Here is a 14,692-nt window from a genome sequence, read left to right as displayed (position 1 = left end):
ATATGAAAATTAAAAAACTCAATTTTCAAAAAATTTTATCTAAAAAACTCAAACCTAACACACTGAATATATTTTAAGAGAACATTTAATATTTTATCAAATTTTACAGGTGACACTGAGTGGATAATCTCTCGAAGAAATGGATTGTAAAATAAATTTGATAAAAATTTACTCTTTATCGGACGATCGACATAATTAATGAAAATTATTGAAATACATTATATTAGGTCAAATTTTTCATTAAATTTTTATTCAAATTTGATAAAAGAAAAAACTCTTGTTTAGTTTTTTAAGAATTTTATTTTAATATGGCTCTCACCCTTTCTCTCTTTTCTTTTCACATCACTTTTGTTTTTTGGGTTTTTTTGCTTAGAACAAAGCCAAATAGTAGAAATATTATTTGAATTACCAAAATAGTAATAAATGTGATCATTCATCTTTGTAGAAGATGCTCACAACAATATTCCTTTATATTTTATTTGGTTTGAGAGTAGGCTTAATTTATAAAAACATTTTTTTATTTATTTTTGCAAATTAATTTCTTATTTTTTTAAAAAAAGGAAATGAAGATTTTAATTATGAAAATTAACTTAGGGGTGTTTTGGGAACTTGACTTTTAGTCACTTTTTTTAGTTTGTAGCAAAAGCCAAAAGTTGGCTTTTTTGCATTTTTTTTTATTTGGAAAGTTGGTTTTTAGCTATAAATGAAATTACAATTTTACCCTTCATGAGTCAAAATGTGCTACATGAGTGAAGTTGCAAATATTTTAAATTGAATGGGGGTAGTTTGGTTATTTTATTGTAATTTGGCATCATAAACAAATATTAATCAAAAAAATCAAAAGTAACTTTTTACTAACTTCTCAAATTATTTGTCTAAAAAAGCCAAAAACTTAGTTAAAAGTCAAAAAGTCACTTTTTACCATCTTCTCAAAATAACCTTTAATCCATATTGATGAATAAAACATATTTTATTTTATAAAATAAATAGTTTAAATTTGAATTTATAATTGTTATCTATTTTAAAAAATAAAAGAAGGTTTGTTTTGAGAAGTATTAAAAAATTTGATTTTTTTTATTTATTATGAAAAGATGTGTAAAAAAATAGAGATATAATATAATTCAAATAAGCCAATAAGTCAATTATCTGATTTTTTTTTTTAACTTTCCAAAAGAGATCTTAGTAATATGGTTCAAATTGATTTTTTGCAAGTTATTTTTACTGCTTATAAAATAGAGTATGCATAGATATGAACTATAGTTGAGTGTAAGGCCCCATTTCTTTTGGGTATAGAGGGAGGGATGAGATTATGATAGAGGTGGAGTTCATTTAATGTTATGTTTATAGATTTGGGGAAGGGATTGAAATGGAGGAGGGGATTAGGTTGGGCCTTAGAAGGGGGATTGGAATGAAGGAGGTGGAGGTGGAGGTGGAGGTGATGTCGTATTAAAAAAATAGTCCGCCAAATTAAAAAAAAATTATTTATTTTTATTTTTTTATATGTTGGGCATTTTTTTTTAACATTAATGTTGAAATTTTTTGTATTTTTTATTAAGTAAAATTCATTGTTTTATTTTTTTTATTTTTTATTTTTGGAAATTTTTTTATTTATTTTTTTAATTTTTTACATGTTGGGCATTTTTTTTTAACATTAATGTTTAATGTTTTTGTATTTTTTATTTGTTTTATTATTTTATATAAAAATAATTTAACAATCCCTATACTAAATAACTATCATAAAAACAAATACAATTTTACTTAATCCCCTCACTATCAATTCCCTCACTAACAATTCACTCACTATTAATTTCTTCAATTCTACCTCTAAAGACAAATGGAGCCTAAAGGTGTTAAAATAATCAAATTATTTAAGTTTGTATTTGATATGTTAAAAACTCATTTGAGATTGACTTTATTATGTAAATAAGTCAAATATAAACACAATTTTAAATTAGTTAAATTTCCAGTCAAATTTGAACGATTTATTACTTGATTTGATAAATGGCCAGGAACTACAAATGACAATTTCTCTACCTCAGCAGCCTACCATGCTCTTACTAAACAGGAGGAAGATGGACTGGACTGGCCAAGGATATGGAAAATGAAAGCTTCTCACAAGCTTAAAACTTTCCCCTGGTTGGCCATGCATGGTAGGCTCCTTACCAATCAGATTCGACTGATAAGAAAACTCACTAATTTTGATACCTGTTACAGATGTCAAACCCATACAGAGGACATGCCACATCTGCTTAGAGGTTGTACCAAAGTAAAAGCCATCTGGCTCCAACTGAAATACCTTTATTGGTGGATAACAGTAGACAGTAAAACATTACCTGAATGGTTAAAGTCTAACCTCCAATGTAAAGACATGATAGCTGATCTCCCATGGCCAGCAATCTAAACCATTTGGAATATCTGGAAAGATAGGAATAAGGAGGTTTTCAACAATCAAACTCAACCTGCCCATGTCAGTATAGCTAAAATCTTCCAACAGGCCAAAGAAATCTAAGAAGCTTTTCAAAACCCCCTCCACCCTACTTACTCTGAACCAAGACTAATTAATTAGTTTGCTCATTTTGCAGGAAAATTAAAACTGAACACAAATAGATGCTCTAAAGGTGACTCAGGTTAGTCTAGGTATGGAGGCTTACTGAGGAATGACACATACACCTGGTTGTGGAGCTACCATGGGTACTTAGGAAACTACACAAGCTTGGAAGCAGAACTTTGAGAAATTTACAGAGGCCTCACCATTATCATGCAAAAAGATATGACAAACATAAAGATGGAGACAGATTCCCAGATTGTAATGCAACAGATTCAGGATGGAGTTGAAAGAATATCCCCTTACAAAGCTTAATAGAGGATGCCAATTTCATGCTGAAGAGATGCAAGTGCAGAATCCAATATACCCCTAGAGAAGCAAATCAATATGCTGATGCACTTGCCAATATTGGAGTAAACCAATCGGAGCATTTGGTATTCCTTGATGACCCTCCTAGTTCTATCTTCTCTTTTCTCATTGCAAACATGGTTTCTGCTAATTCTCACAGGGCTTGATGCCCTCTATTTGTCTAGTTGTTTGTTCTGAAACTCTGCTACTTTGTTATCCTTTTCATTTGAATAAAAAAAAGATAAATTTAATACACTATAAAAATAAAACTCAAGTTCAATTTGTGTTTGACTCATTAAAAGATGGTTTAAAATCAACTATATTATATAAATAAATCAAATTTAAATATAATTTTAAATCCACTAAATTATCCAACTTTCAATTACACGGCTCGTTTTCAACCTTGAATGTAATTTACTCATTTTTATTCGGGTAAATTACATTTTATCCCTTTTATATTTGGTTAATTTTTCATTTTAATCTTTAAAATTTATTTATTTTTTTACTTTGATTTTTCATGTTTCATATTTTTTCTAATTTACTTATAAAGTTAATTTACGTTCAAAATTAGACAGAAAAATGCCATAATAACTAGGGGTGTAACTTGGGCAGGTTAGGTCAGGTTGGGAGGTTGTCCAAGCCCGGCCCAAGTTGTGTTGAGACCTGTCCAGACCTGCTAGGCTCAAATTGTAACCCGAGGTTGCCTGTCAAAGCCCAACCCGAGTTAAACTTGAATTGCCCGAGTTGCTAGAATTGTAAATGAATTTTAGTTTTTTTTAGTTACATTATTAAATTATTAAAATTTGACTGTATTTATATATTTTTTATATAGAAAATCATTAATACCACCAAAACAAATAATTTATATAATGTAAGACAGATGCCGCTATAGTAGTCCTTATAATTTATGAGTGAAAATAAAAAAAAGTAAGATTTTATGTTATTCACATATATAATAATATACATTCAATATGATTTAATAATCTAAATTACTTTAATATCATGTAACAACTAATAATTTATATGTATATTTAATATTTTTATATATCTTTATATATATAATTCGGGTTTCAGATTGCTCGGGTTGATTGACGTCTTTGTCCAAGCCCGTCCAAATTTAATTTGGGCTTTTGAATTTTTGCTCAAACTCGTACCAAATTCAAAAATATCTTGTCCAAGCCCTAAAAAAATTCGGGCTAGATTCGGGTTGCTCGGGTTGAGCCCGCCCAAGTTGCACCCCTAATAATAACCATCAGATAAAATAAAAACAATATATTAGACCATCTTCAACGGTTCACCAAACCTGGCATCAAATTTTAAATTTGGTGAAAAAGGTACTTTTTGAAGCTCCAACGGTTTCACCAAACTGGTATCAAATTGAGAATTGAACAGAAAAATCATCAAACTGAGAACAGGATATATATTTCAGCAAATTACTGTTTGTGACCATTAAAGGAAAGGAACCGATCAACCAGCCGGTTGCTCGGTCGGTTGACCAACCAGTCGACCACTAAAAGGTTAAAACAGTTCAAATGGGTAGGTTCAAACAATCCAAAAAATTTTTTTTTTTGCTTTACCGGCCGGTCGACCACTAAAAGATTCAAACAGTTCAAATAGGTAGGTTCAAACAATTAAAAAAAAAAAAAATTGCCTTACCAGTCGACCAGCCGGTTGTCCTTGGAGCAGATTTGATGAAAATCAACCATTGGAGCATTCTGTATCAGATTGAGAAAATGGTCATTTTTTTACTCAGATTTAGTGAAAAATTAGGTAAATCGTTGGAGATGTTCTTATTACATTGAAATTTAAATTTATATTAGATATGTGAGTTATATATAGTAAAACATTTTTATATCACGTGATTATTAATATGTTATTTTTTATTTAATTTTTAATAAAAATTAATTTTTAAAATAAATTGAGAAAAATTTAAAATATAAAATATCAAAGTAAAAATAAGAAAAATGTTTCAGAGTTTAATTCTTGAGATTTAAAACCAGCTTTAATGAGTTGATAGTAAATCTCATCTATTGTGATGTAATGTGATGTTTTAATTTTGATTTATTTTTGTTTTCCATATCAGATTATTAGTGTTATATTAAAATAACAAAATTAATACTTTAAATTATTGCGGTAAAAATAGCATATTTTGAGATAAAAGTGAGAAACTAACCAAATATAAAACTAACCAACTATGAAGGAAAAAGTGTAATTTGTCCTTTTTATTAAGTCGAAAACCCAAAATAGAGGGTTTATGGGTGCACCAAGGATCCTCTAGAGTGAAATTTTTCTAATGCTGTTTTTGGTTGGGGTTTTTGGAGTGGGATTTGGAAAAGGAATGAGAAATGTAATCCTATTTATGTTTGGTTATAATAAAAAATATATGGAAAAAGAAAGGGGGTCAGAAATAAATAAAGAAATAGGAGACCTTTTAGGACATCAATTCTATTTTATAACCAACACAACCAAACATAGTTGGGATTTGAAATTCTATTAATTCTTTCTCCTTTTCCTTTCATTTCCATTTCCCTTTCCATTTCCCTTCTCAAATCCCCTAACCAAACACAGCGTAAAATTTCCTAGAGTGCGTAAAATTTCCTTAGAGTGCTATATTGGGTGATTGAAATTTACTGTTACATCTAAGGAAACTTTACGGAAAAATCACTCCAGATGATGTCTTATGGGTGGGGTTCGTAATACCACGGTAGATCAAGCGAGAGAGGGAGAGGCATGTTCTCAGTGGCGAAGGGGCTGAAGAACAATCTGAAGCTATTCAACTTCCAGAGACCATCCCTCCTTGTCTCTCTCCTCATGGCCAACCCTAGGCTTCCTTCTTTCTCAGCTGCTTCTGCTTCGCCCACTCCAAAGCGACTAGTCGGCACTCACGACGGAAGCTTCCACTGCGACGAAGCCTTGGGCTGCTTCATGATTCGCCTCACCACCAAGTTCTCCGCAGCCGAAATCGTTCGAACCAGAGATCCTAAGGTCACTATCATTCAATTGTTGTGTTTTTGTATCAAGTTAGATTCTTTTACCATTCATAATTTTTTTTGTTTTTCGTTTTTTTTTTTTTTGTTTTCAGGTGCTGGAAACGCTTGATGCTGTACTTGATGTTGGAGGAGTGTATGATCCGAGTCGAGATCGCTACGATCATCACCAGAAAGGTTTCGAGGAGGTTTTTGGACATGGTTTCACTACTAAGCTCAGTAGTGCTGGCCTTATTTACAAGGTAAAAATGCTCACTTTATTACTCATTCCCATTTACGCTTCAATTTCTGCAGTCAGTGTAATTTACTTATCGTTTGTTTGCTTACGAATATTTTTATCCCGGAAAAAAATGTTTTCCTATGTTTGATTGCCTCTTGAAACTACTAATGTACTCTGAATACGGATGAAGAAGCAAGGCCTCTTTTATGTGAGAAAATAAATGATTGTGTTCTCTCATCTAAGTGAGAAAAAGAAGAGAAAAGAAAAGAAAAGATTGTATTTTCTCATTATCATGTTTGGATGAGTGCAAAAACAAAGGCAGGTGAAAGAGGGATATGAATGAGATTTTTTTCTTTCTTTCTTTCTTTGTATTTTAAAGGACAATCGTGGTATCACAAATATTTTACAACTAATCAACTTGTTTCTCACCGAATCTTACCACTTTTGGTTAGAAATGAAATATGTTCAGTAAGACAGTTCTCTTTCTCACATTTTTTCACCACTTTTTACTCAACTTATAAACCAAACATGAGAAAGGAGTTCTCTTTCTCCTCATTTCTCATCAAATCACACCATCCAAATAGAGTGTTAGATTGATTGTTGGTATGTCAAGAATGAAAGCCAGTAGCAACGAAGTGAATGATTGTATTAGTGGTGGGGTGGTGGTGGTGGTGGTGGTGGTGGTGGTAGGGCTGAGGAGATGGTGGTTGTGGTAGTGGCAGCAGCCACGGTGGCAGTGGCGGTGGTGACGTGGTTGTGGAGGTTATGTTGGCAGTGGTAGTGTAGTAGTGTAGTGACATTGGTAAATTTTAGTCCAGAAAACGTTTTCCTATTTTAAAAATAGAAAACATTTTCTATATATATGGACTTGTTTTCCGTTGAGCCAAATGCTAGAAAATGTGAGATGTTTGTCGAAAATGTTTCTGCCCAACAAAAAAATGATGCATAGTGTTCACTTTGAAAGTGTAGCATAACTTCTAATATATATATGTATATATATTTTAATAATTTATTATAGCATTGTCGTTGTTATAGTTGTCATCTAATTTGTTTTTCTTATCTTTAGCATTATGGGATGGAGTTAATTGCAAAGGAGCTTCAGCTTGATGATAGACATCCAGATGTGCATCGATTATACTTGGCTATTTATAAAAGTTTCATGGAGGTATCAAATTTTGCATATTTCTTGTGCTTCTTTCCAATGGTGACCATTGTTTTTAAAAAGGAATTGAATCATTGTGTAATGCTGTTACATAATCGTATGGGTGGTTACCTTACCGACATTCATTACAACCACCATAGTGGTGTGATTGAAAATCATCGCTGTAATAGCCACTATGGTTATGTAACATCTGTAAAAGTCGTTACAGTGCTGTTACGCCTCTATTGTCAACAAATTCTGCTTATAAGCCTATTTTTTTTTTTTCATTTTTAATTGCTAAAGTCATATAAAAATTACATTGCACACTTTTTAGATCTACATGCTTTGAGTTTTCAGTCTTCAAATTTCTACAAGACGAAGTTGCTATCATGGCTAGATGAGCTTAGTTCTCTAGCACTTTTTTTTGTCCTTCTCAAAAGTGTCGTGTTTTTTTAATTCCCCCCCCCCCCCTTCCCCTTTTTCTCTATGATTACTTGATTATTAGCTTCAATCTATTTTTTTGTTAGATTTATTGAATAATGCTTGAATGTTGTATATTTACTTTTATATTAATATATGTTGGCATATAACTCTAGCAAATACTCTGCGGAGAAGGAATATAGTGTAAATGCAATTTTATATACCTAAATGATCTGGGCAGAATCAATTGGTTTGCTCAATCTTTGAAGAATGCAAAAATATGGGCAAAATGGTTTTGGTGGGGCGAGACAGAGGAGCTTTGAAGAGATAATTTCCAATGAACTGTTGTTGAGAGAGATGATGGTAATTTGTCTGTTGTGATTTTGGCATGGAACAATGAAGGAGAAAGTTATGGAAAGATGGTAGGATAGGATGAGAGGTTACAAATAGTGGGTGTTTTGACTTGAAGAAGGGAATTTGGTCATTCCAGAAATATAATATGTTGACTGCGTTGATTCAACAATTGGTGTGGCATTATGAAATTATCGGCCGGGCTTGGCTACAATTCAAGCATTCTTCCCATTTCCCCCCACGATTATAAGTTGCACTAAAAAGTTGCCCATCCCAGCCTTACAGGCCTAGAATGAATCTCAAACCCTATAAATCAATGGCAGGCGGGGCAGAGCATCGGTCCATGTCTGTTCCTAGCCGTAGTTCGTGGCCTATGCAGTTATTTTATTTAACTTTTTCTTTCTTGGTTCAAGAATGATAAGTAGGGGTTTTAGAATGGGGGTGGGAGGAGGAGTTCGTTAAAAAAAAGAGAGAGGGCTTCATATATTAAGATTTGAATAAACAAATATTTTTTCCTTGGGAACTAGAATGCCATATTTCATGCTTATTGTAAAAGTTCAAGCTTTGGCTATCAAGTGTGAGAATGCGGGTTCAAATATAAGAGAGCCACATTTTGCAAATAACGTCAAAGTTAGGTCTATTTCTCATGGGAACCCTGGACTTTTCATTCAAACGTAATGCTATTGCTATGGGAGTCCAGGAAATGGAGGAAGATTCCACACACTTCCTGCTTTGTTTGGCTGGTGCTATTCACTTGTTTTTATTTTTTCATGATAGATGTATTCTTATCCAGATAGATAGTTTGTGAATGCTTTTTTCCCAATCTTTGTGCTAGTGTAAATCTGTAATTTTTATGTTCTTGTTTGCTTGTTACAGGCAATTGATGCTATTGACAATGGAATTAATCAATTTGACACAGACCAGCCTCCAAGATATGTGAATAATACAAATTTGTCTGCAAGAGTTGGAAGATTGAATTTGGACTGGATGGACCCCGATCAGTCACCTGAGCAGGAGAACGAAGCCTTTCAACGGGCAATGGCATTGGCTGGCAGTGAGTTTTTGGATGTGAGATTTTCTTGAAAGTCACCACTATTTGTTATTTATTTATAATAATTTCATTACATCTCAATGTGAAGTTTATGTGTAACATCAGCTGAATTTTAAAGGGTTGACTCAAGGAAATTTTTATGAATAATCATTTATATATATTTTTCTTTTTGTCTTTTCCAATTTGTCTAACAATGCTTTCCTGTTCTTTAGAGTGTTAGGTTTCATGCAAGATCGTGGTTACCAGCACGGTCGATTGTTATGGAGTGTCTTGCAGAGAGACAAGGAATTGATCGCAGTGGAGAAATTATGGTTTTGAGCAGATTTTGCCCTGTAAGTAGTCACTGATGATGTCTCCATCAGCCTGATATAGTCTTGTCCTTCTTTATCAGCTTTTTCTTAGATGATATTAATTTATCAGTTCGATGTTTTATTGGAAAGGAGTCACCCCTTCAGTGCCTGTATATAGGCCTGCAAGTCTTACTTTTCCACTGTTCTAACTTCTCTGAAATTTACTTGCTAGGTTTTTGCATGTCACCTTACTGTATTGAAGGTGCCCTTTAAAAACTTTTTCCTAAACCTAAATAAGAGCATCTTACTTTGGAAAATGATAGTACATAATATTATATATGTAAAACTTGTCATATGAGCATGCTTAATGTATACAGAAACTATTTATGTCAACTATGTCCAGGACAGTTTACGGATCCTTATTTGATTTTATCTGCCTGGCAGTGGAAGCTTCACCTGCATGAGCTGGAGGAGGAGATGGAGATTGATCCACCCATTAAATATGTGCTTTACCAGGTATTCATGTCTATCTTGCGCAGTTCTATGTTTCTTTTTTGGATGAGACCAATGTCATTTCTTCTTCTTAGATAAAATCCGACTGTATCTTCATGCAATTATGAGAAAATGATTAGTTTTTCTTTCATCTGAAATTAAATGATAAAAATGAGTATAGTATGGGGAGCATAGGCATTCATATACCCCCTTTGCATATATATTATTGCTCTGGTTTTTTGGCCAATCTGGAACTGGAGAAAATGTCAGGTTTTCAACACGAGGTTCACTAATATCTTTAAAACTTTGTCCAATACCTTCAATTTTTAACAATCCTGAGCATTTCATGTTCTCCTCTTCTTTTTTCGGTGATATAATCTTGCAGTTTCCGTTGTCTTCTATCTACCCTAATATCTAGGCATTAGAAAGAAAATATAATTATGTGACTTTCCCAACCCATGCTTTTTTTTTTTTTTTTCTCCTTTCATATCCATTCTCCTAATTTATTTTGTGTTGTCACCAACCTAGCGAAGAAAACATCTGATTTATTTAGTCTATAAAAATTGCAGGATGATAGGAGCAAACATTGGCGGGTGCAGGCTGTGGCAATATCTCCTGATAAATTTGAGAGCCGCAAACCTCTCCCATCTCAATGGCGAGGCTTGAGAGATGAGGAACTGTCAAAAGAGGCTGGAATCCCAGGTTGTGTTTTTGTTCACATGAGTGGGTTTATTGGTGGAAACCAAACTTACGAGGGTGCACTGTCTATGGCAATAGCTGCTTTGAAGATGTAAGCAGAGAATCCATTTTACTGGTGTCTTGATATGGTGATTAGATACTTCTGTGATCATATTTCTGCCCGATGTGCTGAAATTGCTGCTGTTCTCTGCCAATTTTCCCTGCTAATGGCAATGGCATTTAACACCGAAGTGCGAGTTTAGATCTTGTTTTGCTTGACATTTTCCCAAACAATGAGTGGAAAGGAAAAAACAAAAAAAAGTTCACTCATTTGATTTTGAAATCATCATGTCATCATTTATTATTTACAATTGAATTAATTTGTTACACTCACACAAGTTTTCTAATTGCCACGATTTTCAATTTTTGAGTTGTCAAAATGAGTATAATTGGTCATCGTACTTAGGCAAGTTGGTTGTGTTGCTGCTGGGAAATCAAGCCTCTCTCTCTCTCTCACTCACACAATATTTGGTTCTCCATCTGGTCTTTACTTTTGACGGCTTGCATATAATCGTTGCTTTGATAGAAAATGGCAAAGCTACTGTGTTATAACATTTCATTTTTAAGCATATAGGGGCCAAAATTTGGGCCAACATTGTGGGAAGACGAGAGGATGATGGGCTTATTGTTTTTGTCTAATCCTTTTCAGAACACCATCAGAAGATCTAAAATGCAACCAATTGGATGAAGCCCCAACAACAGAGTTGCAGAGAACAGAGAAGAGGCAGAAGATTTAGTAATTTTTGTTTATTTATTTTTTATTAATATTTTGCGCGCATAGCAGCAAAACCTTAGAATTTTGCATACTAAACATGGTGGTGATCACCTCGGCTGTAACTTTGCCGGAGAACTCTAATTTGTAATTTTGTTTCAACTCTCTCTCTCTCTCTCTCTCTCTCTCATACCAATTTGGAGAAATTTACAATGTGCACCTTTTCAAATAGTGCACATTGTAAAAAAGTTAAGATTTTTTTTAATGATAAACGTTATGATTGTTTGTGATGTATGTTATGACATTTTATAGTAAAGTTATGAATAGCAAATTTATGATGTGCATCTTAAAATTGGAAATGATAATGATGTTATAACATTTTGTGATTTTTGTTATGACATTTTGAGATTTTGTTATGATATTTTTCAGTGAAAAGAAGTTATGATTTTGTAGTGAAAAAGTTATAATATTTTGGGTTTAGATTAAGAAATTTTGTGAAAAAGTTATAGTTGTAACATCTCCCTATCAATTTTCTTGATGGGAACTTGGGAAGGCATCAACATAAACAGTGTTGCGCCTGCTTAGTTTTGCTTCTTGTGAGTTAAAAGTTAGTAATTACGAAGTAAAAGTTAAAAAGAATAATGATAGGGATATCAAATTTTTTATCAAATAAATGATTAAATGTCTTACGTAAGTATGGAGTCTATACCTTTGTGGACTTCTCATGTGAGATATTTAGCTATTTATTTGATAGAAAATTTGAGATCTATAGCATTTTCAAATTAAAAATACATTTTTCTCAACTTTCATAAATTCATTTTTTTAGTTTATTTATGTGAGTTTGCCTAATAAGTTATAAGAAATTGCATCAAACTTCTAGAAAATGAAAATGAAAATGAAAACGAAGTTACTATAAGTAATTGTGGAAATTACTTTTCGGAGTGAATTTTGAAAAATTATTGCATAAAGTTGAATTTTTTTTGTAATTTTAATTATTAATAGTTATAATATTTATCACTTTTTTTGTAAATATTTTTTCTAACTACCACTAATATGTAATTTTTTTCTAAATAATTCATATAAATTGCATTAAACAATCCCACTATCTAGTGGTGTGGATAAGAAGTGCAGTTATCGTTTGATGATTTGCAGGGATTTAAGTTTGTGTGTATTTGAATAACATGAATTAAGCCTATCATTTGCTCCAAAGCGACGCAGCAAGGTTTGCCCGGCCTGCTGGGCTTTTACCTGACCCGATTAAGATTGGGCTTGGGCCTTGGGTTTGAAACTTGACCTAGCCTGTTGGCAAATAAGAGATGGCCGGCTGGGTTTCCAATCAGGCTGGCCTATGAGTTCGTAAAATTTATGAAAAATAATACGAAGAAAAAGAAAAAAACTAAAAAATTAAGATTTAAATCATGGCTCGTTGGGCTAAGCCGACAAGCCTGTCTCATTGCTTCATGAGAAGTAGCCCATTGGCTTGCCCATCAACCTGACTTGCATGTCCAATCACGAGCCCATTTGGATTAAGTCTGTTGGGTAAGGCTTGGGTCTAAAGTTTTGGCTCGTGACCTAACCCAAAGCGGGCAAAAAAAACTTGTTATGCTTAGTTCATGAGTAGATTTCAGCTTTACTTTTGCGGGTAGGGCGATGAGGCTTACCATGAATGTGTGAGAATATATTGTATATATGGCATGTTGTATGTATATATGGCATGATTGTGTAAATAAGAATTAGTTAGTATTTCCTTTTTCAGTCATAGATTTAGGGCTATATAAACTGATGAACTCTTTATAAATTGACATAATTGAATATACAGTGTTATTTGGAATTCTTACATGGTATCAGAGCCGTGTGTAAAACCCTAGCTCTGTCTCTAATCGTTCGAAGTTTTCTTTGGTTCAAAGTTCAAAGTTCTCTTTGGTTCGAAGCTTTTTTTTCTCGATTTGTAGACTTCTCGTTCGTGGTTCTCTGGAGTCATGATTGTACCAGACTCGCAATCAGTATTTGGTCTCGTCGGAATCACGATCTACCTAGTATCGAGATCATGACCCATCTCTGTTTCAGTTATTGTTCTATGCCTCCCAGGATTTCTCTCTCAGTTGTGACCTATCTGCTTCAAATCGTAGCTCGTCATCTTCGATTCGCGATCCATCTGAGATTGGATATGGTTCGTTTGCTTTGTCTAGTCATCTGTTTCGTCACTGCGGTTCGTCTCTCTCAACTACAATCTCCTTTTGTCTCTCTCTGGTTCTCGAAGTCTCTCTTTGTTTTGCAAGATCTCTGATTTAGTTAGTTTGGGTTTGGTTATTACCTTTGACCTTAGTTTGGCTAATTTGGTCTATTTTGTATTTATTACACTTGAACCCTTCATTGCTCTGGTTATTACGACGTCTCTAGCTCTTAATGATTGTGCCTTTTGCCATTAGAGAGGTCATTGGAAGTACCATTGTCCCAAGAAGGGACGTTTGTTTGCCCCATATTTTCAGCAGTCTCAAAACCAATTCCGTGCTTCTCTTGCTGCTTATACTGGATCTGCTCCCGCAATTAATCCTGACTTGGCTTCCCTGAGTGCTCAGATTGGTCAGCTTCAGTATATACCATCTGTTTCCATTGTTTCCTCTCTTCATTCAGGTTTGATTGGGTCTTCTTCAGGTATTTCTTTGTCTGTCTGGATTTTTGACTCTGGCACCTCTCATCATATGACTCCCCATCTCTCATTACTTCAAAATTGTACTCCTCATCTCTTTTCTATTACTGTCAATGCTGTTAATGAGTTTGATATGTCTGTTATATCTATTGGGTTTGTCCTACCATTTGCTATGTCTGTTGTCTCTATTCCCTCTGTCTTTTATGTTTCTCAGTTAGTTGTCAGTTTATTATCTATCAGTCAACTTGATGCCTCTGGTTTTGATGTTATATTTTCTTCTTCTATCTGTTCTGTGCAGGATCAGATGTCTAAGCAGCAGTTAGGGACTGGCTGTAGAATTGGAGACCTTTATGTGATGGAAAGATTGTATCTGTCTATGATTACCTCTCTGACTGTCTTTTCTTCTTCTCAGTTAGATTCTCTGTCCAGTCTTTTCTATTTATGGTATTCCAGATTAGAACATTTGTCTGTTGACCGCTTACGGTTTTTAGCTCAGTCAGTATACTAGGTAAAGTTTCTCATAGTCAACTTACCGAGTGTCGGGGGTGTAAACTTGCCAAAATGACAGCCTTACCTTTCCGTAACAGTACTTCTATATCTACTACACCGTTTTCTTTAGTTCATACTGATGTTTGGGCCCTTCTCCTATTTTCACCAATGGGGGTTCTACATGCTATATGTCATTTGTTGATGATTGCACTCGTTACATTTGGGTTTATCTTATGACTCGTAAGTCCGATTTTTATC

General features: G+C 33.6%; 1 protein-coding gene across 2 annotated transcripts; it reads left to right on the top strand.

Moving 5' to 3' along the window:
- Positions 1-5,370: 5,370 nt before the first annotated feature.
- Positions 5,371-11,647, top strand: LOC114276649 (Metal-dependent protein hydrolase). 2 transcript variants are annotated; one of them, XM_028218447.2, is made up of 8 exons: positions 5,371-5,878; positions 5,976-6,122; positions 7,167-7,265; positions 8,889-9,080; positions 9,276-9,395; positions 9,798-9,869; positions 10,415-10,635; positions 11,233-11,647. In XM_028218447.2, exons 1-8 carry the CDS (start codon positions 5,624-5,626, stop codon positions 11,318-11,320), a joined length of 1,194 nt encoding a protein of 397 aa, XP_028074248.1. In that variant the 5' UTR covers positions 5,371-5,623; the 3' UTR covers positions 11,321-11,647. The 2 variants fall into 2 exon arrangements, with proteins under 2 accessions (XP_028074248.1, XP_028074249.1); XM_028218448.2 differs by having other exon boundaries at positions 5,562-5,878; positions 10,415-10,547.
- The last annotated feature ends 3,045 nt before the right edge of the window (positions 11,648-14,692 follow it).

The sequence above is a fragment of the Camellia sinensis genome, chromosome 13 (assembly GCF_055761805.1).
Source record: "Camellia sinensis isolate YWXY chromosome 13, ASM5576180v1, whole genome shotgun sequence".
Classification (NCBI taxonomy): Eukaryota; Viridiplantae; Streptophyta; class Magnoliopsida; order Ericales; family Theaceae; genus Camellia; species Camellia sinensis.
The sequence above is the reverse complement of the archived record's forward strand: the minus strand, read 5'-3'. Positions and strand labels throughout refer to the sequence as shown.